Source organism: Phyllobates terribilis, unplaced genomic scaffold (genome assembly GCF_046119375.1).
Source record: "Phyllobates terribilis strain yellow unplaced genomic scaffold, ASM4611937v1 Scaffold_8__6_contigs__length_399053987, whole genome shotgun sequence".
Classification (NCBI taxonomy): Eukaryota; Metazoa; Chordata; class Amphibia; order Anura; family Dendrobatidae; genus Phyllobates; species Phyllobates terribilis.
In genome coordinates, this window is record NW_027362768.1 from 15242771 (window position 1) to 15269059 (window position 26289).

The window sequence follows — 26289 nt, forward strand, 5'->3', positions numbered from 1 at the left end:
AATCTGCCGGTAATCATTGCTTTCCACGAAATGGAACTTTGAGAATATGAAGGCTAAAATAATCAATATTATAGGTTTGGGGAAAAAACACTTTACATTGTTATAATAACGTGGAAAAGAATGAGACACGAGTTTGATTAGTTATTGCATTAGGATTTTTTAGTCATTACAGTTTGGCATTGACATGAATGGCGATAAATGGGTCTTCAGCTGAACTGCTGATAGTGAAGCGAGCTGAGCCAGAGCTGCTCACGGTGATCTGGGTGCCAGTACAACGAGTGCCATCCTTCTCCCCGGAGATGACATCACAGTAAGTGCCAGCAGGAAGTCCGGTGTTTAAGGTGACATCCATGTTACTGAAAGAACAGTGTAAATGTAAGTATTTTAGTCTGTATAGTAGTAAAGATATGAAAACGATTAACCATGTTTTAAAAACTTTTCAATGCAATAGTGGAGAGAGATATACAGATAATCCTGCTGCGCTGCAGGTCAAGAAGATATCCAATGGAGATGATGGTGTTGAACAAAGAGCAGTTAGTTAGGTCATCAAATCCCTATGCTCTGCCAACCTTTTTAAGGATTTATTTGCAATAACAAATAATGAAAAGCTTCATCTAACTAAGCGGCCACTAGTTCATATTTTATTGGTAAAGTTTCTATATGAAAACCATGGACTTGTAGCTTTATCACAAATTGAATGGTTTTTCATAAAATTCTTGGACATTATCTGTTTGTTTTTGCCTGTTTCCTGACAAACGTCAATTGAAGAATATAAGGAAAATGCTCATCATCCAGCATAGCTTTACCTATTGTTAAAACCAAACATAACTTACAAGCTCTCGTTATTGAAGATAATGAACCCTCTGTTTCCACGGCCAAAAGCAATTTGGTTTCCTCCATTTTCCCACCAGTTGGTTAGACTTTGGCCATCAACTGTATTACGGAAAATGACCATGTTCCTTTAAAGAAAATATCACATTCATGTCTGAAAACCACGTAATACACAAACATCTAGCACAGAAAGAAGTGGAGTAGGAAATTACTTTATTTAGACATCTGTCCCTCTTGTAACAGTAGAATTTCACAACTCACTTAATCTGGCGCCATCTATGCTCGCACACCCAATCATTGCCACAGGTGGAGTCTGCGTTAATGGTGACGGTCTTGGTTGATCCATCAGAATTCATTGGTGGTCCGATCCAATCGTTGACATCCTATAAAAATATATTTGGAATATACAAGAATGAAATTAGGAAAAATTGTTATATTAAATGTGCAAATGAAGAGGATTCATGGTCAATAGAGCTAAGTAGGTTTTGTATCACTTATTTTCATAACATAAAGTTTGAGGAGCCATATTGCATTGAAGGATCCTGAAAGAAGATCTAATGTTGCTAAGTGTAACGTAGGTTAAGTGACAGAAGGAAGAAATTATTCTCTAACTTAACATTGTGCTTACCTGTCCATTAACAAAGTTTCTTGTCCAGCGATAACTGGACATCACACGGGCGGATCCATAGGGATGAGCCAACATGAAGCCAACTCCCATTTTGTAAAGGCTGTGTACATTACAAATTGGAACAATTTTACAATCACAAGTAAGGATATAGAGGAATTTTATGTTTGTCTTTAGATATCTCTTACCGAGCATCAAAGAAGGTGAGGATGGAGGCTCCACCGGCTCCATGCCCTCTCTGGTTATCGTGGTTGTCTACAAACACCAAGGCTCTATCATTGGGCATAAAACCCCATCCTTCACCCCAGTTCCTAGATAAAAGATTTATCAGAGAAAGGTAAAATCTTTAATTCTATTAATTCTATTAAGAGTACTGTGGTGCATGAATACTAGTCCTGGATTCACCTTAGATAGGACATCTTCTCTCCATTCCACTTCCGAATAACATTTCCAAGTTTGGCTCCATATTTGAATTCTGTCACTCGTCCATTACCATAATATTCACTTGCTGAAATAGCTTCTCCACCCAAATCAATCACCTGTCAGTCACAATGATATGGATTTATTGGAAAGGGTAACAGCTCCGATTTGTAGTTTTCAAGTTGCAGAAAGTAGTTGGCGGTCTACCCATACTGACCTTAGAGCATTATTGAAATGTAAAGGTATGGGGCAAAATTCTTTAGTTTTTTCCTTTTATTTTATTTCTTTACATAATGTATTATGTATCAGTGATACTTGATTGTTGTGCAGGTGAGTTGTGCAATATTATAAGGAATTATGTCTCATGCAAATACTGTTGTTACTTACAAATCTACTTTATAACGTACATATACTTTCATACTGGCAAAATCTTTGATAAAAAAAAAAAAAAAAATTGTAGAGAAGTAAGAGTAATTATAGAATATTATCCACTACACTAAAGGGATCTGGACTGACATTGGGATTCACTGAATTGATTCCACAGAAGGGCTGCTGGACGGAGGAGCCAACCAAAGGCAAGAGGGGTCATGATGCATGATTTGCCAGACAAAAAGATATACAAGGTCAGACAAAAGAATAAACAATTTCCCACAGGACAAAGGTGTCAGAGACCTGGTCTAGCTGAAAACGAACTAATAACTGGAATCTACAGACTGTCAGTTAAGGTTGATATTGAAGGGAGCCCAGCCCATGGCTCCCAGCTAATTACATACCAGCTCACTGCAGCAAAACAAAAGTGTATAGAAAAAACTAGAGAACTAGTCTCAGCAGTGTAAAGGCTAAACATCCACATGCTGCCAGCGTCCAGCAGTAGCCATAGTGTAAGTGCTGTGCCGCCTAGCGACCAGGGCAGGGGTTGCAGCTGTATGTTCAGACAATTTTCCTGCCTAATATTAAGACATCTTAAATAATATCAGGACTCCACAGATATTTTGATATGGATTTTCACAGTAAGTACAGCAGCCTCATCAGTTCTAAGAGATTCTATCTAATAATGTCAGAAGTTTGTATTGTGAAATCTAGTAATGGGTCCACTTTAGGTTTACCGTATCTCCTCTGTCCTGTGCTAATTATTGTATTATGGACACTACCTGGTGCACTATTCTGGATACTATTCTTGGATTTTGATCCAGCTATTAAGAGGTTTGTAATCTCCAAGATCAACCTTTTTTACTTCAGCTCTGGTTTTTATCTTGAACTGTTTGAATCGAAGTTTGCCATATCTTTCTTTCTGTCTCTCTTTCACTCTGAACCGTCTTTTGTTGACTTTGTCTTGGACTCTGATACTGTCACTGTCTAGATGCAAAATGCTAGCTCTTAATGTAAATTCTTTTAGCTAATGATTACTGATGAGCGTCGGGGTGCTCTAGTACGCTCGCTACTCGATCGAGCATTGGCGGTCTCGGGTATGCTCATAACTCAATTGAGCATCGCGGGTGCTTGAGCAGCATGCTCGAGTCCCCTCCCGCATGTTTTGCATCTTTTATACAGCCAATAAACATGCAAGGATTGCCTGCCATACACAGTAATGCTGTAGCCATGTTGCCTTCTGGCATTACTGTGATTAGCCGACCGCAGCACGTCTTTGGGTCTTATATATCACTCTGTCCTATGGAAGAAGTTCAGGGAGAGTTGATCTAGGAGGGAGAGCTTAGATTAGAGCAGGCAAATAGGCAGTGTTTAATTACTATTGTACTTGTATACTGCTGCACCATTAAAGCAAAAGTCCTAGCTCTAGTAAAACAGCTGTCACCTGCATTCAGTGTAGGGATATCTGGTGGAGGAGGGATAGTTTTAGATTAGAGGCATAGAGACAGGGTTTATTGCCTTACAGTCCTTCTATAGGTATACTGCTGCTCTGCAAACTAAAAGCAAAAGTCCTTTTCAGGGCTGCATATTTTCTTTTTCCTATTAATACTGGAAATTTGGCAAGCATATATTATATGAGATACTATCAAGAGGGAAAAGACAGATGCATGACGTCTCATAAAATATAACCTTTATTGAATATGGTAAAAAAAAATTAAAATATATAACAAACACAGGAACAGAGTAATCCTATGGAGGACCACATAAAATGTAATATAATATTGCTCTTATTTGTTACATGTACTGTGGAGTTTTTTTGTCTTTACTCCAAAAGTTCTAGTCTCTAAACTGCCCAATGCTCTTCAATGACAAACTGTTTTAACCATAGTGGCAGAGCAGAAAACACAAAACAGTACTTACATTGCAATGAGCTTGGTGTAACCTGTGGTCCTGTATGCCCCAACGCACGTTTTGCCCAAGCTTCGTCAGAGTCTATGAGTCTCACATCCTAACAATTTTAACAGAATGTGTATGAGGCCCTCCTTTATGTCTAGTACAGGGTGCATTAGAGTTCTTCTTCCTTCTAATTTTTGGCAATTCTTGCATTGTCCGCACAGGCTTTGTTAGTTTCAGAGTCCCTCCTTCATAAATTAAACAGAATGTGTCTGACCATGTCACACACACCACATGCTCAAATAAGGCTATTAAAATGCTTAAATTACATTTACCGGTGACTACTGATAGGTGTAACTTATTTCCCCCTGTACCAGGTCATCGGCAAAGGCGAAATAAGGTGAGAGATGGCCCTGCTATTAAGGAGTGGAGGAGACTTTTTTTCTTTTTTTAATTTTGCCTTATATGCAAGACATTATACCATAGAAGAGGCAAAGATTAACGTGCACTCTGTCGGATTTGGAGGTGCTGATGAAATTGGCATTTTATGCCCAATCACGATAAGGAATTAATTCATCGCACACATAGGCGATATGGATGCAAAGTTCGTTTATTATAGTCAAAGTAAAAAAAATTTATACCCAGTTTTCAAGAGCGACAGTAGTAGACGTTTCGGCCAGTTATTCAGCCTTATTCATTAAGTCGCTATTGTTGTGTGGTTATAGTAAAGCCTGGACTGTAATCTTTCAAGGTGGAGGGTTCAGAGAACTCCCCAAGGGGTAAGGGGCCACGGAAGTCTTCTGTTTAGTGCATGCGGTCCTGCAACATCTATTTTTCTTAGGTGGCGTCCCTGGTTGTAGGTGCCCAGACAGTGGTGGCGTGGGGGGTAATAGCTTCAGCAAGGCGCGGGAGCGCCGCTATTACCCCCCACGCCACCACTGTCTGGGCACCTACAACCAGGAACACCACCTAAGAAAAATAGATGTTGCAGGACCGCATGCACTAAACAGAAGACTTCCGTGGCCCCTTCCGCCTTGGGGAGTTCTCTGAGCCCTCCACCTTGAATTATTGCAGTCCAGGCTTTACTATAGCCACACAACAATAGCGACTTAATGAATATGGCCGAATAAATGGCCGAAACATCTACTACTGTCCCTCTTGAAAACTGGGTATAAAAAAAAAAAATTTTTTTACTTTGACTGTAATAAACGAACTTTGCATACATATCACCTATGTGTGCGATGAATTAATTCCTTATCAAGCCATTATACAGGCAATAATGTTTCCTAATTTTTTTTCCTGTAAAATCAATTTTAGCTTCGATTTTGTATGTTTTATTGTCACTCCGTAAAAGTGGAGTAATACTCTGACAACATTGTTCCCAGCAGCAACCTGGAAGTCAGAGATGCTTCCAGGCATCTTCTCCATACTGTTCCCATTCCATTTGAGTGCTGTTTCCATCCATCTTAGCGATTTTCCTGCCTCCCCAACACTCCTGGGAGGGTCTTCTGGAAAAAATGCTCGAGTTTTCCATTGACTTCCATTATACTCGGTACTCGAGTCAAGTCCGTTTGAGCATCCAACCTGCTCGATTCGAGTACCGAGCACTCGAGCATTTTAGTGCTCGATCATCACTACTAATGATATAAAAAAATCTTAATTTTTATATGCAGTTTTAGACTTATTATTATTGCATTCATCACTATGTTTTAAACCTCTTACCTCTTGGAAGATGAAAGGACGAGATCCACTGGAGAACCACTGAGTGTTGAGGTTATTGAGTTTGTTGGTAATGGCTTTGATATCCCCTGGCCACATGTGTTTAGAAGCATCGAGTCTGAAACCTGCCACACCAATGCTGATAAGGTTGTTAAGATAGTCAGCAATCTTTGTACGCACATATTCCTTCTCCAGTGCCAAATCCAAGAGGCTCACAAGACGGCAATCTCTCACCTGCAGATGAGCACATTTGTAGTGTGATTTCATTATACATATGTCATCATCATAGCGTGAAAGATCAATTTCATTGACATTAAGGGAGATCTTATAAACCAGAAAGACCATAGGTATTTTCAAAACCCCAAGATAACATAATTAAAACACCATATGTTGACTAAAAGAGATAAATGCTTTATTTGTGTATTTTTTAAGAAATAACACATAGGTATCAATAACATATGTGAAAAGACATAACATGGGCATGTGAGGCAGCAGGGGGTAGATAGAGACACAGCTGGTATCAAATTCACATTGGACCTGTAATAGGTCACATAGTCCAACCCATATAATCCATTAATCACAGACAATGTGTGCAGAAAAAGTTAAATAACATAGATCAAGTGACCTATAACAAGTCACAGTATAAACAACCAACAGAGGTTTTATCAGCAACACATAAAAAGTACAAGCATCACATGGAAAGGGTTAAGTAAGACATACTTAGTGAAAGTAAAAAAGTGACCAGCAGTGCCAGGGCAGGCCCCAACACGTGTTTCCGTACTTCCTCAGGGGGTGTGGTGGGGTGACTCGGATAAACTTATCCTCAGAAGCGGAGGTGACTCTTGGTCTTTCTTTCCTGGGGCGGTCCTCATGTGAGCCAGTTTCTTTGTAGTGCTTGATGGTTTTAGCAACTGCACTTGGGGACACTTTCAAAGTTTTCCCAATTTTTCGCACTGACTGATCTTAATTTCTTAAAGTAATGATGGCCACTCGTTTTTCTTTACTTTGCTGCTTTTTCTTGCCATAATACAAATTCTAACAGTCTATTCAGTAGGACTATCAGCTGTGTATCCACCAGACTTCTGCACAACACAACTGATGGTCCCAACCCCATTTATAAGGCAAGAAATCCCACTTATTAAACCTGACAGGGCACACCTGTGAAGTGAAAGCCATTTCTGGTGACTACCTCTTGAAGCTCATCAAGAGAATGCCAAGAGTGTGCAAAGCAGTCATCAAAGCAAAAGGTGGCTACTTTGAAGAACCTAGAATATGAGACATATTTTCAGTTGTTTCACACTTTTTTGTTAAGTATATAATTCCATATGTGTTAATTCATAGTTTTGATGCCTTCAGTGTGAATTGTACAATTTTCATAGTCATGAAAATACAGAAAAATCTTTAAATGAGAAGGTGTGTCCAAACTTTTGGTCTGTACTGTATGTCTTACTTAACCCTTTCCATGTGATGCTTGTACTTCTTATGTGTTGCTGAAAAAACCTCTGATGGTTATTTATACTGTGACTTGTTATAGGTCACTTGATCTATGTTATTTAACTTTTTCTGCACACATTGTCTGTGACTAATGGATTGTATGGGTTGGACTATGTGACCTACAGTATTATAGGTCCAATGTGAATTTGATACCAGCTGTGTCTCTATCTAACCCCTGCAGCCTCACATGCCCATGTTATGTCTTTTCACACATGTTATTTATAACTATGTGTTATTTCTTAAAAATACATAAATAAAGCATTTATCTCTTTTAGTCAACATATGGTGTTTTAATTATGTTATCTTGGGGTATTGAAAATACCTATGGTCTCCCTGTTTATATAATGTTTAGTGGTATGCCCCCTATTACATCCAAGGTCCTATCTGTCATTGTTATTTTATTGTACATTAAGGGAGATCTGTGACCAGATTTTTAAAATACAGACCGCATACATTATTAAATATTTTTTGACCTGATGAGGTTGGAGTACTTACTTTGAAAAATCCTTATCAGAATGACTTTATAATCCTTTATAAAAGTTTCTTTGCCAAGTGTTAAAATAAGCTAGACTAGATAAAAAGCTCATTGTAATTTGAGTACTATACAGCTGTTCAGACATGAATTATAAACTAAGTGCATTATCAAGTCTAAGAGACTTATTTGATAATACATATGCTTGTAGTTTAAAATCTGGTTACAGATCCATTTTAATGAAAGTCATTTCTTCAGGTATTTTTTTCTTCTCCATCATGTATAGGAATATTTGAATCAACTGAGCGTTCATGTGAGAAGGCCACTAACATACACATCTGCCAGTGGATTAACTGATGTAAGAAAAATATGGAACTGGAGTTTGAATTGCTGGATCCTTATCTGAGCTAACAACAATTGTCAGAGAGTTCATCATATACTGTACATCAGATGGTCAGCTGATCAAGCCAAAATCAGCAACTTTGGACAACTTAAATGTGTGTGGAGACAATAAGGCTTAGGCTGTGTGCCCACGATGCGTTTTTTAAGCATTTCCGCAGCGGCAAAAACGCTGCAGAAACGCTTAAAAAACGCATGGTAGAAGGTCTGCCATGTCCCCCAATGATAATCCGCATGTGCTGTGCACATGCTGCAGAAATTTCGGCTGTGGATTATCATTGCGGAAAAAACCGCAGCACTACCAATTATTTTGCGGAAGTGCTGCGTTTTCGCCGCCATTGACTTGCATTAGAACGCATGGAATCCGCTTCACTAGATAAGCACATGCGGAATACATGCGTTCAATGTGCGGATGGTACCCAGGTGTAGAGGGAGGAGACTCTCCTCCGGAACCGGGTACCATAGAAACTGTAAAAAAAAAAGATTAAAATAAAAAATAAATGTTATACTTACCTTCTGACGGCCAGCGATGCGCTCCTCCTCTCATGCTAGCAGATCGCGATAGACTGAAGGACCTGCGCTGACGTCATAGTCATGTGACGGGTCACGCGACGCTGACGTCGGCAGGTCCTTCAGTGTACCGCGATGTGCGGGCAGCCAGGATGGAGGGAAGCAACACTGCGGGGGCCATCAGAAGGTAAGTATAGATTTATTTTTTATTTTTAAACATTCTTTCCGGTCACACTATATAAATCCATGCTGTTTGCATGGATTTATATAGTGTGACCAAGTTGTGAAGCACTTTTCAAGTGATGCTTAATTGCTTGGAAAGCGCTTGTCAACCCGCATGCGGAAATGCATGTGAAGAACGCTTCACATCCGCATGTCCCTGGCAGGAAAAACGCATGTACAATCCGCATGTACAATCCGCATGTACAATCCGCATGTACAATCCGCATGTACAATCCGCATGTACAATCCGCATGTACAATCCGCATGCGTTTTTTTCTGCCAGGGGAGATGCAGAAACGCTCAGGAAAAATCCGGAGCATTTCTGAATCGTGGGCACATAGCCTTAAAGGGAAACTGTCAACAGGTTTTTGCTACCCAATCTGAGAGCCGCATAATGGAGAGGCCAGAGACCCTTAATCCAGTGACGCATCACTTACAGAGTTGCCCGCAGAATTTTTTTTAAATCCCTGTTTTCTCTGTTGCAGATCTACCTGCTCTCTGAAGGCTGAGCTGTGTATGACTCCGTCCACACCACTGATTGGAAGCTTTCTGTGTACACTGTGCATAGGAAGAAAGCTGTTAATCAGTGTTGTAGGAAGGGTTAAAAACAGCTCATGAATATGGCAGCAGGTTTACTAGTCCTCTAGTGATAATCTACTGCTGATAATATAGTGACATATCACTAGAATCAGGGTCTCTTCCCCAACATTATGCTGCTCTCAGATTAGATGCCAAAAACCTGTTGACAGATTCCCTTGAATCTGCACATTTATTATTTGTTGTCATATAAACTACAAAATAAATTAAAAGTTATAATATTACCTGGTAAGCATCTCCATAGTTCTCAATGTCACCACTTGGAGACTTACATTTGCCATCATTGAAATCCAGGTTGGAATACGCTACAGCAGGGAAATCTCTGCTACCAGCATTGTAGGAGCTTCCACATGTAGAACGTGTGCCGGAACCCGAACCAGCTCCACACATATGGTTGATGATAGCATCCACATAGATGAACACCTAAAAATTGGCAAATCAAGTTAAAGAGCCTGTTATATTGCTCAGTTATTTATTGTAAAAATTCCATAAAATGTATGATATTTTAATATAAATTATTGAACAATAAGGAAGTTAAAGGGGTTGTCCGGCATTATGGTACAAGTCTGCAGTCACTTTATGTGACTGCAGTCTTGTGAATCCTCATATCGCTCGCACTGCGCACTGTGAAGATTCTCCAGTGCTGGAGACAGGAGCGGCGGGCATGTGACTGCAAGTATGTGGTTTGCTTACATGCAGTCACATGCAGACTAGATGGGCACAGACTCACTCAATGAAAGTGTATTGAGTGAGACTAGATACATCTAGTCGGAATGTGACCCGGAACATGCAAATGCATTCTTGCGGCCACATGATTGCGTGGAGAATCCTCACAGCACCAAGCGTGCGCAATGTGAGGATTCACCAGTCTGCAGTCACATAGAGTGACCCCTAAGGTCCGGACAACCCTTTTAATAGTAAAAAAAAAAGTTGAAATCAAAAATATTCAGCAAGGCCAGTATTTTTCCCAAAAAGTAAATTTTTCTTTTACATATATAGAAATATTTTTCTGACATCGGGAAAAGTGAATCTGCTTTTCACCCAGAAAAAGTGATACTTCTATCTATGGGCTTTGACTGGTATTGCAGCACAAACCTCTTCATGTTAATACCAGCTCCAGCCACCAATAGGGACACCATGTTGCATTTGAAGAGTCCCTGCGTGCCCAAACATTGGAGCTCCCCCACAAGTGACCCCATTTTGGAAACTAGACCCCCCAAGGCACCTATCTAGATGCATAGTGAGCACTTGGAACCCCCAGGGGCAGAGACTCGAGCATGTCACTCAAATACCCACGATACTCAATGCATACCAGAGCACCCGATGCAAACTCAAGTAGCGAGCACTAGTCGCCATATCGTCATCTTTTTTTCTTACTTTTGAAAAAAATCCCAACCCCATCACAACCCTAACCCCTACCCTAACCCCTACCCCAGCCCTAACCCTAGCACAACCCTAACCGTAGCACAACCCTAACCCTAGCACAACCCTAGCCCTAGCATAACCCTAACCCTAGCACAACCCTAGCCCCAAACCCAGCCTTAACCCTAGCCCAATCCTAACCCAAGAGTTTATTTTTGACGCCGTTCCTTGTGCGGTATAAGTGATTAGACGACTTTATTCTTCGGGTCGGTGTGATTACAGCAATACCAGAATCATATGGGGTTTTTATGACTGACAGCTGTCACACACTAAAAGACGCATTTTTTGTAAAATCTAGTTTTTGCATCGCCATATTTTGAGAGCTATAATTTTTCCAGATTTTGGCAGACAGTCATGTGACGGCTCGTTTTTTGCGGGATGACTTGACGTTGTTATTGGTGCCATTTTCAGGCACGTGACATTTTTTGATCGCTTTCTATTCCGATTTTTGGGTGGCAGAATAAACAAAAACCAACAATTCAGGAATTGTTTTTTTGTTTTTTTTATTCTGTTCCGCGTGTGGTAAAATTGATAAGGTAGCTTTATTCTTTGGGTCAGTACGTTTACAGTGGTACCACATTTATATTGTTTTTCTATGTTTTGCACTTTTACATAATAAAAGCAATTTTATAGAAAAAAATATTTTTTAGCATCGCTTTATTCTGAGAGCTATAACTTTTTTATTTTTCGGATGATGGAGCTGTATGGTGGCTTGTTTTTCGCGGGACGAGATCACATTTTCAGCTGTACCATTTTTATTTATATTTGTCTTTTTGATCGCGTGTTATTCCATTTTTTGTTTGGCGGTATGGTGATAAAGCATTGTTTTTTGCTTCGTTTTTTTTTTTTTTTTTTTTTTTTACCGTGTTCACTGAAGGGGTTAACTAGTGGGACAGTTTTATAGGTCAGGTTGTTCCGGACGTGGCGATACCAAATATGTGTACTTTTATTGTTTTTTTTTTTTTTTTTTATAATAATATTTATTGATGGGTACATTATATTTTTATTTTTGGTGGATTATTATTTTTTTTTTATATTTTTGCAATTTTTTTTTTTTTTTTTTTTTTTTCACTTTCTGGAAGCTTATATAGTTTATTACTTTGTCCCACTCTGGGACTTTCACTTTTTTTTCTCTGATCGCCTGCATGGCACAGGAATGCAGCACCATCCCTGTGCCATGCAGGCTGTCAGCGCCGGACAGGGAGAAGATTGTTTGGAGATGCACTGCGCATGTCCAAACAATCTTCCTGCTGTCTGGTGACCCGGATGTTGTCATGACGACATCGGGTCATCATGGCAACACCCGGGAAGCCTTTGCAGACAGCGCTGGAAGCCGGAAGAGGAGGTGAGTATCTGCGATCACCTCCCCTTGCCCCCGCAATGCTGCGATCGACTTCGATCGACTTCGATCGCAGCATCGCGGGGGTTAATGTGCTGGGAGCGGTGCAGGACCGCTCCCTGCACATAGTATCGGGTGTCAGCTGTGACAATCAGCTGACAACCGGCGGCGATCGCGCCCGCACAGCCTGTGTGCGTGCGCGATCGCCATGACGTACTAATACGGGTCTGGCTCTTAAGTCCCAGGGCACAGACGCGTATTAGTACGTCAGATGTTGTTAAGGGGTTAAGGATCTTTTAGGTAAAAATGATGTTAGCTATATTTTTTGGAGCAGTATGGTTACTTCACTACAAAATTTGTATAGTTTTATGTTTCACTACTTTCATTACAAAAACAATCTTTAATGTCGCCATATTCTAAGATTCAACTTTTTCACTTTTACATTGATGAAGCTTTGTGGGGGCTGTTTTTGCAGGGGAAGCAATTTTTTGTCTTTAGGGGAACATACAACTTTTTGATTACTATTTATGACGTTCTTTTTGAAGGTGAAGTTCATTTCAGACATTGTCTTTTTTTTTACAGAGTTCAATTTGTAGAATAAGTAATGTGATACTTTAATAGTTTAGACCATTGTTTCCCAAACTCCAGTCCTCACGGACCCCACAGGTCATGTTTTCATGATTTCCATAGTATTGCACAGGTGATTGAAGTATCATCAAGGCATCAGGAATTCTCCCACCTGTGCAATACTATGGAAATCCTGAAAACATGACCTGTTGGGTCCGTGAGGACTGGAGTTTGGGAATCACTGGTTTAGACCATTATAAATGCAGCAATGCCAATTATGTTTTTATTGTTAAGATTTTTTTGTGTAACAAAAGGTAAAAAGGTATTTTATTTAAATGACAATGGCCTGATTCATCAAAGTTTTTATGTCAATTAACTGGCGTAAAAAGCTTTGAAAAGTCACACTTTTTTGTGCAATGCAAGGCTTTTGATGAATCAGGCACCTAACCCCCCACCCTGCCCCTCATCAAAATGCCAGCCTTATAGAATCAGGGCCACCGTTTTTATGTTTTTAAACCTTTTTTTATTTTTTTTTAGTCCCAATTGGGGACTTGAAAATGCGATCTTGTGTATTGCAATTTATTGTTATGTCAGCATTGTTCTATTAGGCCCTGGCTCTTCTTAATAATATGAATTCAAAGATGGCAGATCTTAGTGCTTCATTAGGTCTCTGGCTGCCATGGCAACCCTTTGTCAATGACAATTCAGAAGGGTAAGAGGAAAGATGATAGGTTGACAGAGAGTGGCTCCTCCCTCTGTCTAACTATTTACAGTGTTAGGCATAAAAGAGTACATACACTTTAAAACAGTAGATTTTAATCAATATCTTACTGAATACAAGATAAATTTCCAAAATTTTGACAAGGCTTAGTTTCATAGAACATTTTTTTTAACCCATAACATGAAACTAGGGGTAATAATATATCTTCCATTATGACATCTGCAGTTTTACTCAAATCAGTTGATGCAAAAATGATTTTTTTCTAAATGCATGGTGCCTACAGTGCGACATGGTGGTGGAAGAATCTTTAGTTGGGGCTGTATGAATGCTGCTGGTGTTGGGGAGCTAAATTTCTTTGATGGTGTCATGAATTCACACATGTACTGATCTACACTGAAGAAGAAGATGCTATCATCACTCCATGTTCTTGGTAGATGTTCACTTTTCCAACATGACATAGATCCAAAACACACATCTTTCTGAAGAAGAATAGGGTAAAAGTGAATCAGTGGCCAAGTGTCTCCTGATCTGAACCCAACCAAACACCTTTGGCAAATTCAAAAGAGACAAGTTGAGCATCTCCATCCAGCATCCAGACTTTACAAGAAGTCGTTCTTGAAGAATAGAAAAAGATAGATGCTGTAATATGTCGTCAACTTGTTCATTCAATGACTGGAAGACTTGATGCTAGACACTAGATGTAGTAGTATTTGATGTGGGGTGTATTCATTTTTGCAGCAACTAATTTAAGTAAAACTGAAGATTTTCTAATGAAAGTTATATTATTAACCTTACTTTCATGTTATAGATAAAAAAAATGTTCTATGAAACTGAGTCTTGTCAAAATTTTGGAAATTGTTCTTGTATTAAGTGAGATATTGATTAAAATCTTACTTTTCAAAGGAGGTGTACTCATTTATGCTGAGCCCTGCTCAATGGAAATAATTTCCCTTTAATATTTATTTTCTACATATTAAACTGAGAGGACATTCAAATGCTCATACCCCAACATTGTTGCATCTGGTCACCATGTCCCTGAACTGCTGCTCATTACCAGAACGAGTACAGATCTTGTAGCTGATCGGTTGGTATCTCTCCCACCATGGTCTGTTGGGGCTGGTGATAATCAGGTTCTCATTGGGAGGTGATACCTGCAATAAAAATGGTGAAAACAAGAATTTTAAACAAATGTACGTAAACCAACCTGAAGAAAGCATTTACATAATTCTGAAATAATCAAAGATAATGAGATTTATAAACAGGGGCAAATTATAGGAAGGGCAAAATGAACAAATTACATGATATCAACCATTTTGTGCTTTTATTTTACTACAGTATAATATTGTTTTTGGAAACTGTATCAAGCGATATCACTATTTAAAATTTTTAAATGCAAGTAGTAAGTACATATGCAAATCCAGACTGCACAAATGCCATATAGACTGGTCCGGCAGTGGGCCGCATCAGCCCGCATCACTTTTAACATTATTTGTGCTCTCAAGAAGCAGATACTGTTAATAACTGTAGGAGAGCAGAGAGTCATCAGCTCCCAACTCCGTTACTTCTAGCCTGCGGCCTACAGGGGGCCGGCACCATGAAGGGGATGTCAGAAGTACGGTGACATCACTTCACGGCACTGCGTTCCTCGGCCCAGAGACTACAGTGAGGCTGAGCACCTCACCACTTTGTGTGGTCACTGAGTGAGGTGAACAATAGTTTATTTTTATTTTTTTCCAGGCACAGTTGGGCCGATATTACTATAGGAAAACACTGAGGCGCAATATGGGAGTATTGTTTTAAGGAGGCGCAATAGGGGGCAATAATACAATAAAGAAGAACAGGAGGTAATATTGTAAGAAGATATAATAATGCCCCTATTCTAAGGTACTATAAAGTAATTATTACAATAAAGAGACACAAGGGCATTATTACTATTGGGGGGCTGTAAAACTATTAAGATGCACAGGGGGACAATATAAATATGAGGACAAACAGAAGGGACCACTATTGCTATGCAGAGGCACAGGTGGAGAATTATTACTGTGCAAGGGCTTATAGGGGATACTGTTACTTTGTTACTTTGTTACTTTGGCACAAAGAGAGGGTACTATTACTGTGCAGGGCTCATAGAAGGAAACACGGTGGCTCAGTGTTTAGCACTGTTGCTTTTTCAGAGCTGGGGTCCTGGGTTCAAGTCCCACCAAAGTCAACATCTGCAAGGAGTTTGTATGTATGTTCTCCCTGTGTTTGCATGGGTTTCCTCCCACACTCCAAAGACATACTGATTGGCAACTTAGATTGTGAGCCCCAATGGGGATAGTGATGATAATGTCTATAAAGCGCTATGGAATTAATGAAGCTATACAAATGAGTAAAAATAAATGAATAAAAGGCATTATTACTATCTAGGGCACAGTATATAGCAGTATGTGGTTACATTTTTCAGAGACAAGTTGGTGTTGAAGCAGGAAGTGGTGAGTATTATTTCTAGGGCATTATTATAAGGCGACCCAGTGAGGAGCATTAATATAAGGAGGCACAATGGGGGCATTATTAAAATAAAGAGGCACAGAGGACATCAGAAACAAAATTGCAGCCCTGCACCAGGCTGAGAAGACTGAATCTGCATTAGGCAAGCAGCTTACTGTATAGAAATCAACTGTGGGAGCAATAATTAGAAAATGGGAGACATATAAGACCACTAAGCAATGATGTTTTGGGGCTGTCTTTGGGCAACACAGACTTTCAACTCCCTCCAAAGGTTTTCTAAAGGGTTTAGATTGGGAGACTTGCTAGGCCACTCCAGGACCTTGAAATGCTTCTTACGAAGCCACTCCTTTGTTGCCCTGGCGGTGTGCTTGGGATCATTGTCATGCTGAAAGACCCAGCCACGTTTCATCTTCAATGACCTTGCTGATGGAAGGAAGTTTGCACTCAAAATCTCACGATACATGACCATGACCCCATTCATTCTTTCATGTACACGGATCAGTTGTCCTGGTCCCTTGGCAGAGAAACAGCCCCAAAGCATGATGTTGCCACCCCCATGCTTCACAGTAGATATGGTGTTCTTTGGATTCAACTCAACATTCTTTCTCCTCCAAACACGATGAGTTGTGTTTCTACCAAACAGTTCTACTTAGGTTTCATCTGATCATATGACATTCACCCAAAACTCTTCTGGATCATCCAAATGCTCTCTAGCAAACTTCAGCGGGCCCGGACATGTAATGGCTTAAGCAGGGGGACACGTCTGGCACTGCAAGATCTGAGTCCCTGGGGGCGTAGTGTGTTACTGATGGTAGCCTGTGTAACGTTTGTTCCAGCTCTCTGCAGATCATTCACTAGGTCCCCCCATGTGGTCCTGGGATTTTTGCTCACTGTTCCTGAGATCATTTTGACCCCATGGGGTGAGATCTTGTGTGGAGCCTCAGATCGAGGGACATTATCAGGGGTCTTACATGTCTTCCATTTTCTAATTATTGCTCCCACTGTTGATTTCTTCACACCAAGCTGCTTGCCTATTGCAGATTCAGTCTTCCCAGCCTGGTGCAGGGCTACAATTTTGTTTCTGATGTCCTTCGATAGCTCTTTGGTCTCCACCATAGTGGAGTTTGGAGTGTGACTGTTTGAGGTTGCAGATAACAAGTTCAAACAGGTGCCAGTACTACGGGTAATGAGTGGAGGACAGAGGAGCCTCTTAAAGAAGAAGTTACAGGTCTGTGAGAGGCAGAAATCTTGCTTGTTTGTAATTAACCAAATACTTATTTTCCACCAAAATATGAAAAAAAAATCTTTCCAAATCAGACAGTGTGATTTTCAGGGTTTGTTTTCTCATTTTGTCTCTCATAGTTGAGGTCTACCTATGATGTCAATTACAGACCTCTCTCATCTTTTTAAGTAGGAGAACTTGCACAATTGGTGGCTGACTAAATACTTTTTTCCCCACTGTATCTTATGTGTATGTATCCTTTTTCAGATGTTGAATGTTATCTTCCCCTTGGATCGCTCATCCACTCTCTTCACTTTCTGACCGGCAAGTACACATCAGTACACCTATGATAAAGGGACAACCATCCGATGATTCTTAATCTGGAGAGATGGCTGACACATCATTAAGGTATATTAACACCAAAAATTAGCTGAAGTAGCAAATAAATAACATTTGTGTGTCACTCAAAATTCAAAAACCTAGAAAAGGACACATCAAATCCATGATAGGGGTCATAACAATCTCAAAATTTATTGGATGGTGGAACGATCATGAGTTCAGAATACAACAAAGTTAATAGATGATACTAACCCCCTGGACGCCACACCTTACATCCGAAGCGCGTTTTAGACAATGCTTTGTTAAGAATATTCTTGACAAAGCATTGGTGAAACAAGCGCCGGATGTGAGGTGTGGCGTCCAGGAGGTTAGTATCATCTATTAACTTTGTTGTATTCTGAACTCATGATTGTTCCACCATCTTTTGCATACGAAATATATCCACTTGTAGCATACTCTGCTACATACAGATCCCCTGAGTATTTAAGCTAGGGGCATCACTATCCCTTAGGCACTGTGCACTTTATTCATTAATGTTTTTGCTCCTATTTATAACTGTGGTATCTGTTATTAACACTTAAATATTTCAGTGATGTTTTTTCCTACTGTGGTTATATATGCTATGTTACGTGGACATGAGAGCTATTTTATCATCTATTATTGACATTTATTTATATACCCCCCTATGTAGTCCCCCTCTCTTTTCTCCACCTTTGGTTTTTCTCCCCCTTTTCCCTTATTCCTTCATCATGTTTTTAACTTTATGATCCAATAAATTTTGAGATTTTTATGACCCTATCATGGATTTGATGTGTCCTTTTCTAGGTTTTTGATCATTAAGGTATATATTAAGATTTGAGAGTCCTCAGTGGTTGATACCTTTTAATGGTTAACTGAAAAGATGGTAACAAGTTGCAAGCTTTTGAGACTACTCAGGCATCTTCATCAGGCATAGTTACTATGCATGAAGAAGAGACCTGAGTAGTCTCGAAAGCTTGCAATTTGTTACCATCTTTTCAGTTAGCCATTAAAAGGTATCAACTAATAAGGACTCTCAAATCTTAATATTCGTCTATCTACTTGCTAACACAGTACAAAAATATATATTTTCCCTACTTCATTAAGGTGTGACTCCATTTCTTTACATGGAGAAGTTTATTTGATCCTTCGATCTTATGGATCGGCATATGAAAAGACCATCATCCAAACTGATGCTTTACCAGATAAATGATTAACTTTGGTAACACATATGCTACATGGACTCATGGACGATTGTGCAGGCCAACACATAGTTTTGGCCATCTTTCTGAGGTTGAGGATATGGATTATTCCAGTTACGTGCAGGTGGTTAGTATCATCTTTATCGTCACATACATACATTATGGGTCATTCCTTTGAATTGATGGGTGTACTAATTTTAGGAGACTCATTAGCCTGCATTCCATAACTGACAGGTTTCAATCAATTTTTTCTTATTGGTCATATCTCTGGCAGGCCGCCTTTTTTATAGTCAATATTTATCATTTTTCTTATTTATTTATATATATTTATATATTTTTATTTTTTTATTTTATTTTTTTACTCTACTCTAGGTGTTTCAGTCTTGCTTCATATGATCATGCTATAGATTAGATGTGGGCAGCTGAGCCGGATAGCTCACACTCACACTGCTCATTTATGTTGCAACATAAATATAGTAGATTTATTTGACCTATTCCATTATGTATCTGTGACTGAATTAATATCAGAGCAAGATCCATTGGGTTATCAGTGATCACCCATTAGGGGTATAGATCTTTAAATCTGCAGGTTAGGTGCTATGCTGAGCCTTTTTTATAGTGGGCTTACTCAGTGTGGAATATTAATATTGTATGCTCACCTGGTTGTATTGTTCATTTATGTTCCTGGGTCATAAACTTGATCTTATTAGATGTCTCTTAAACAGTCTTTATGATCAGACTGGTCTCTTTAATTATTATTACTACCTTATAACTAGGCAGATCCGGGCTGTGCTCACCATTGATGATACTCACTGAGGAGGTTTTTAGGCATGGTGTTACACACTGTGCTTATTCTAAATATCGCACTTAACTGTGCTAAGTGGTATCTGCAATGCATGTATCTGCATCTGACTCCTGGGTGACTCACCGGCAGATTCTGGCGTCCCTAGTTACTTACTTCGCAACACTGATGAGGTCACTTCCAGAGTCTGAGGCGCCTGCGCCAGGTTGTATCATAGTATCCATCGCTCACACACACACGGACATTGCGTCTTTGACAACTGAGATCTTCTCATGCGGGGAAGATCATATCCGAATGCCAGCATTTATTATACCGCTTGTTTTTTTATTTTGTTTTTATTTTTCACTAGCAGGCTCTCATGGTGTGCACATCTCTCCCTCCTCCCAAACATCATCACAATCCCTGGTCACTAATTACCACTAATTACATGGGCATATATTCTCTGCATTCACTTCCCTTTCTCGCACACTTTCCCTGAAGAAGCTGTGAACCACAGCCAGACGCATGGGGTGTCTGAGTTTTAGGCCATGGCCCCACTATCAGTATTTGGTCAGTTTTCAGTCAGTATTTTTTCTCAGCAGTGGGAGCCAAAACCAGGTGAGGAACAATCAGAGAAAAGGTATAATAGAAACAAGTCACCAATTCTGCATGTATCACCCACTCCTGGTTTTGGGTCCCACTACTGAGAAAAAATACTGACCGACTACTGACCAAATACTGATAGTGGGGCTGTGACGTTAGGCCCACTTCTGTTCCTGTATCGGTGATACTCTTAGCCTTGCTGACTCTGTAGATCTACCATGATAAGTATTATGTATATCTCTTGAATTGAGGCATATGTATGAGCTTTAACATGTTTATGACATGCATATCTTGATGTTATAACAGAGCTCTATAGAGTTTTAGTGCCTATATTATGTTCTATTGGTCTGATATATTTATATCTTGCTGGGCACTTGTGTATATATACTTTTGTCTAAGGTATTATAAGATTTCATACTATGTTTATATATTGATCTAGCTTATGCCCATACTTACATATATTGCATGGGCCAATGGGGTTTTTTTGTATTGTGTTTTAATGTTTTTATGAGCAGTTGTGAATAAAATATTTTTTTTATAGCAATGTATCTCAGGTGTGCACATCACTATTGTATCTCTTTGTTTCTTGTACCCTGAGACCCCTGGTGTAGGGCCATAGAAGAGACCTTGGTACTGTTTGGGGCACAAGAGGAGGTATTATTACTGTGCAAGGTACAGACGGGGCATTATTATTGTCTAGGGCACTGGTTATAGCAGTATACCATTTGTTTAGAGGTGGGGAAAAGCGATAAACCAAAGATATCTGTGTGTTACATTACTTTAGTAGGGATTATGCTATAAACCACTGCTTTAGGCTACCAAAATATTGACAACCCCTTGCATGTCCTAGACAAGCAGGAGTGTATTAAAGTGAACCTAACAGTTCCCCCATGCCCTCCAACCCACCGGCATTAGTCTATTTGCTAATAAATACCCTGCCTAACCAGCTCTGTATAAAATTTTTCACGTAGACTCATGTTTAAAAAAGGCTTTGTTAACTGTGCGTTTGATATACTAATTATTCCTTTGACTAGTCCATGGGGCAGTGCGCCTCTGAAGCTGGGAAGCATACACCTGGCTTCAGAGGAGCAATGATGTGGATGATGAAAGGCGCACGCATGCACAAGTTTTGCAGAGAGTTATTGATGATGCCGACTCTTGAAAATCATGTTATCAAGCCCACAGGGGCGTGATAACATGCTGAGAGGGACAACTAATCTGGGGAAACAAACAACCCATCGACTAGTCAAAGGCCTAATTAGCATATGAAATGCACTGTTTATAAAGCCTTTTTTTAAACATGGGTCTAGACCTTAAACAGTATAGAGGGCTGGTTAGGCAGGGTATTTAGCAACAAATAGTCTAAGGCATGGGGGACCTGTCAGATTCCTTTTAACTAAACCCTTCCACAGTGCTATAGAGCTTTAGTAAAACTCTCATTTAGGCTATGTGCACACGAAGCATTTTTGCAGCGTTTTTTCTGCCGAGGAAATGCTTAGAAAACGCTTGTTAATAGGTCTGCCAGCTATAGCAATGATAATCCTGATGTGCTGTGCACATGATGCGGAAATTAGGATTACCATTGCGGAAAAAAGCGCAGCATGACCATTAAGCCCAGCGTTTCTGGAGACTTTCCCGCCCATTGACTAATTGAAATGCATAAAATCCACAAGTATAATATCTATACCTGTGGATTTGCTACATTTCAATGAAATCCAATGGGTGGGAAACACGCTGTGGGTGGTACCCGGTCGGCAGGGGAAGACTACAACTCCTCTCATCCGATCGCGACTCTGGCTGATAACAGCGAGGGCGGCACTGCTGAGAGGAGTAGTAGTTCTCCTCAGAGCTGAAAACCACCGGCAGTGAAAAAATAAAAAAGGAAGGAAAAAAAATAGCGAGGGGATTTTTTAGCAATAAAGCCAGATTAAGGCTGTGTTCACAGAAGGCATTTTTTCAGCGTTTTTTGATGCCTTTTTTTTTTTACCCAAATTTTCAGCTGCATTTTACAATACCAGCAAAGTCTATGAGATTTCAGAAATCTCATGTACACAGCTTGGTCTTTTTGTCCTTAGTATTTTGGGCTTTGCATGTTTTTTGTACAATAGGGTATGCCACTTCTTTTTGCATTTTTCAATGTTTTCTCAGCGTTTTCCATCCATTGAAAGCATTGGGTAATGCAAAAATTGCTGCAAAAACACAGGTATCAGGTTTTTCTGCGTTTTTAGGGGAAGAAAAGCAAGTACAGCAGCATGTGAAATCCATTTACTCTTGTGAGTTTACCATCTTGTCTTAGTCACCTGAGATGGCAGTTAGGATTAGCACAATTTAATTAAATTAGTGATGCATACAAAGTAATTATTGGCTGACCAAGGTGTGAGATTGAACAAATCATGTGGCCAACCAAGGTGTGAAATTAAACAATGCTAGAGCAACTCAATGGCAGACCAAAGTGTGAAAGTAAACAGTGTCCTACAAACTCAATACTCTGCCAATGTCCTAAGTAAACTATTCCTGAACAATTCACCTTCCCCCGACTGTTACATTTGTAATTCTGGTTATTATGGTTTCACATATGTCTTGCATTGGTGACCTACGTTCATGCTTCTGTGGTGGAAGCAAAAGCTGAACTTTGAGATTCTGAAAAATGCACCAAAATTGCAGCAAAACCTGTGTTTTTGACGCTGCTTCTTTTCTGCCAAAAGAGCAGGTTTTGCTGTAGAACAAAAAAGCTGAAAAAAACACCTAGTGTGAACATAGCCTTACTCTAAAGCAGTGTGTGGACTAAGATAATGCATATTGAGCTTTTTATAGTTATAAAAAAAATATTATTTTACTGCATTGACCTAAAATAAATTGTCCCAAGGGTTGATATACATGAAGGATAATGTCACCAGCATCATCATCTTATATCACACAGATAACTAGTAAACGTAGAACTGGAAAAAGGATATTTTACAATTACTCAGCAAGTAGATAAAAATGTTGCAGCTATACTTCCATTGTGGTAGAACACAACATTACATAAACCATATCTGATATGTGAAAGTAGAAGGACCAACTTTGTTCAATTGTAAATATAAGCAGAATTGTAAAAATCTGTTGGCACTAAACTGAAAATATTGCTTACAACAAAGTCCTGAGGGTAGTAAAAACAATTCTTCATTGCCAGTATAAACAAGTCTGAGGGCTTATTTGCTTGCACATACCTGAACTCCTGCAAATCCATTGGGTCCAAGATATCTCTCACATTCCGACGCAATATCAGCCCAACGCCATTCAAACAGGTGGACCATAGCAGTTCTGCCTGATCTATAGTTTGGGTTGTACTGGGCAGAGCAGAGCCCAGAAAGCAGAAGTAAAAGAAGGAGCTTCATTTTGAGTTCTCCTGTAAGACACAAGATTCTTGCTATTTATACCATAAAGCTGCAAAAGTTGGCCACGTGTCAATGAACACTCGGGGACTGCAGGTGACGGCACAAAAAAATTCTCACTGTTATATAAGGGTAAATTCATATAACATCTCAAGCAAGTCACCTTGGGGAGGCTTATCTGTGTATGTAATAACTAGTGTTGAGCCACCCCCGTAGTGTTCGAGTTCGGTTCGGTTCGTCGAACACCCGTGTGTTCGCCGAACTGTTCGTCGAACTGTTCGTCGAACACCTTCGAACACCGTTAAAACCAATGGCAGGCAAACAAAAACACATAGAAACACATAGAAAACACCTTCAAAGGTGTCCAAAAGCTGACAAACTGCTCAGAAGACACAACTAACACATGGAAAAGTGACAAGTACATATAGTCATGCGAAAAGAAAAGAGGTGGAGGAGTAAAAGGAGGGGGAGACACAGATATAGGCATGTCATGCCCTTCTAAAATCCAAAAAGTGAGAAGCCGAGACGGCCAGTCCGCTCCTGCCCGTGCCACCTCCGTGTCGCCGGGTTTGTGCCAGAGCCGCGGTGAACCCTGACGGCCAGCCCCCCTCTCCCAATACTGGTGCCTGTCCGCTGGTGGGTCGAGAGAGCCCCCCTGTGGTGGAGGCAGCTCTAAGCTTTTTAATTTAAATTGTCCCTCTAATTTGAATGAATACACTTTAAATCCATTTACAAGGATCTATTGGAGGGCAAGTCTCATGCCAGCAGCCGCGTAATTCCAGCTCCAGTAGCGTCCACTAAAGCTGCTGCAGTTAAAAAGCTTTTATAAGGATCGAGCTCGGCTGTCCACCGCAAGGCATCCTAGTGCCAGTCCCAGCCCCTATGCCTTGGGGTGCCTCCTGATGCTCTTCACTAAGTATCCCATGGTCCCGAAGCATTTCCTTTGAAAAAATTAAGTGTCCAAACTACAGGTGGTGTAGCTTGCTTAACAGCCGGGATAATCCGCTGACTAGCAGACACTGCTACTAGGCACAAAGTATTTCCTGGGCTAGATGCAGTTAAAAATTTGTAAGTAGATACTCTCGTTGGATGCTGAGAAAGCATTCCATAGAGTCTCCTGGCACGCCATATATGATTCTCTTAAAAAGCTTGGGGTAGGGGTCTAGGGGACCCTTTTATAGCCAAAATCACGGCCCTGTATCACAATACGTCACCTAGGCTGAAGATAAATGGAACTGTAGCACCGAGGGCTCGGTTGCTACAGACGTATTGCACCTCACCCAGAGGTGTGATATCTCACTCTCAGATAAGGATGGAGTGTGGATCAGGACCCGACACCTGCATGCATTACACCACATTGCCGTGGGGCAGGGCGACCAATATGCCCCTGAGATGGTCACGACAGTCCCTGTCCCTGGCTGGAGTGGGGGGAGGGAACACTGAGGAAGGGGAACCCTGCAGTGCAGGAGCAGGGAGGAAGCAGTTCCTGGGTGCATTGAGAAGGGAGTATAAAAGGTGGGCACCATCTTAGTTCAGTGCAGAGAAGTCTGAGCAGAAGTGGCAGGGAGCAGGGGCTCTGCATGAGCTCTGCTCCGGAGGCGGGCCTAGTAACAGAGGCCCAGGCCTGCAAGAGGGAGAAGGAAGGAAGAGGAGCGGAGAAGGCTCCAGGAACGAGGAATGAAGGGATCCCAGGGGTGCGGACGGGCGAGTCGCCACCGCACGCCCGAATCCACCTGCGTGGAGGGGTCAGGCCAAAGGGGGAGACCGGTCCCCGAACTAGTGGAGGCAGGAAACGACCCTCAGCTAGAAACCGGAGGCTCTGACATTTTATGTGGCGCAGCCCCTTGCTCCATCCGCTAGGAAGGCACCACATAGGGTCAGGGAAACTGGCGCCAAGTTTACCAAGAGGAGGCCCGAGGCAGCCGGACAGAAGTGTTGGTAAGAAAGGCCAGACAAAGGACACACAAAGGGGGTCCTGTGAAGCGCTCCAAAGTTATCTGGGAGTTGTCTGAGCCCCTCACCTGGTGAGCACAGTACGACGTGGGCAGCCGTTACCTGCAGATGTGGTCTGGATAATAAGAACTGTGAGTAAAGGCCCTGAACTGCATCACTGACTCCGTGTCGTTACTGCTGCTGCCCTGCACCATCACCCCCATCCTCCGCATACACTGCCCTGAGGCTATACTCCTCCCGTGGGGAGTTATGCTACGCTCTGCTGCACCCACAACACCAGCCTTAGCGGTCTGCCCTGCAGCGGCGGTTCACTCTGACCGCAATCCACGGGTGGCGTAGTCGGACATTTAAACATCAAAACCACATAAATAGTTCCGCCACTGGTTTGACCGCCCTGAGCCACGGAACCGGATCGCCGCCACGAAGACTACAACCACCAGCATCCACCAAAAAGGGTCCGGCTCCGGGTGTCCCAAGGCCCAGGGGGTGCGTCAGAACATTTTCATCACCTTTCACAATCACCAATGGGACAAGGCAGGGATGTCCTCTGTCCCCTCTCTTATACATCCTAGTGACGGAGCACCTGCTCTCATCAATTCGCCATAACCCCAATATTAGGTGGATTGAGGTGGGAGGCACCGAGTACAAGTGCTCTCTATTTGCTGATGATGTCCTAGTATATATCACTCAATCACATATATCCATCC

The 26289-nt window shown here is 40.9% G+C and overlaps 1 protein-coding gene across 1 annotated transcript; it reads right to left on the bottom strand.

The window, feature by feature from the left end:
• Positions 1-132: 132 nt before the first annotated feature.
• LOC141156353 (pancreatic alpha-amylase-like) lies at positions 133-23666 on the bottom strand. Its single transcript, XM_073642540.1, has 10 exons — positions 23465-23666; positions 14605-14751; positions 9777-9974; positions 5861-6091; positions 1862-1995; positions 1645-1767; positions 1460-1559; positions 1093-1214; positions 834-959; positions 133-356 (listed from the first exon to the last, which is right to left on the bottom strand). The coding sequence occupies exons 1-10, from the start codon at positions 23630-23632 to the stop codon at positions 167-169; spliced, it is 1539 nt and encodes a 512-aa protein (XP_073498641.1). The 5' UTR covers positions 23633-23666; the 3' UTR covers positions 133-166.
• Positions 23667-26289: the final 2623 nt, after the last annotated feature.

What these genes read in the sequence shown, in the direction of transcription:
- LOC141156353 (XM_073642540.1), bottom strand. Translation starts at nt 23,632, where the DNA reads ATGAAGCTCCTTCTTTTACTTCTGCTTTCTGGGCTCTGCTCTGCCCAG. An exon ending in CTCACCTTCTTTGATGCTCG is followed by an intron (nt 1,560 to 1,644) that starts GTAAGAGATATC and finishes TAATGTACACAG; the next exon opens with CCTTTACAAAATGGGAGTTG. An exon ending in GAAACTTTGTTAATGGACAG is followed by an intron (nt 1,215 to 1,459) that starts GTAAGCACAATG and finishes ATATTTTTATAG; the next exon opens with GATGTCAACGATTGGATCGG.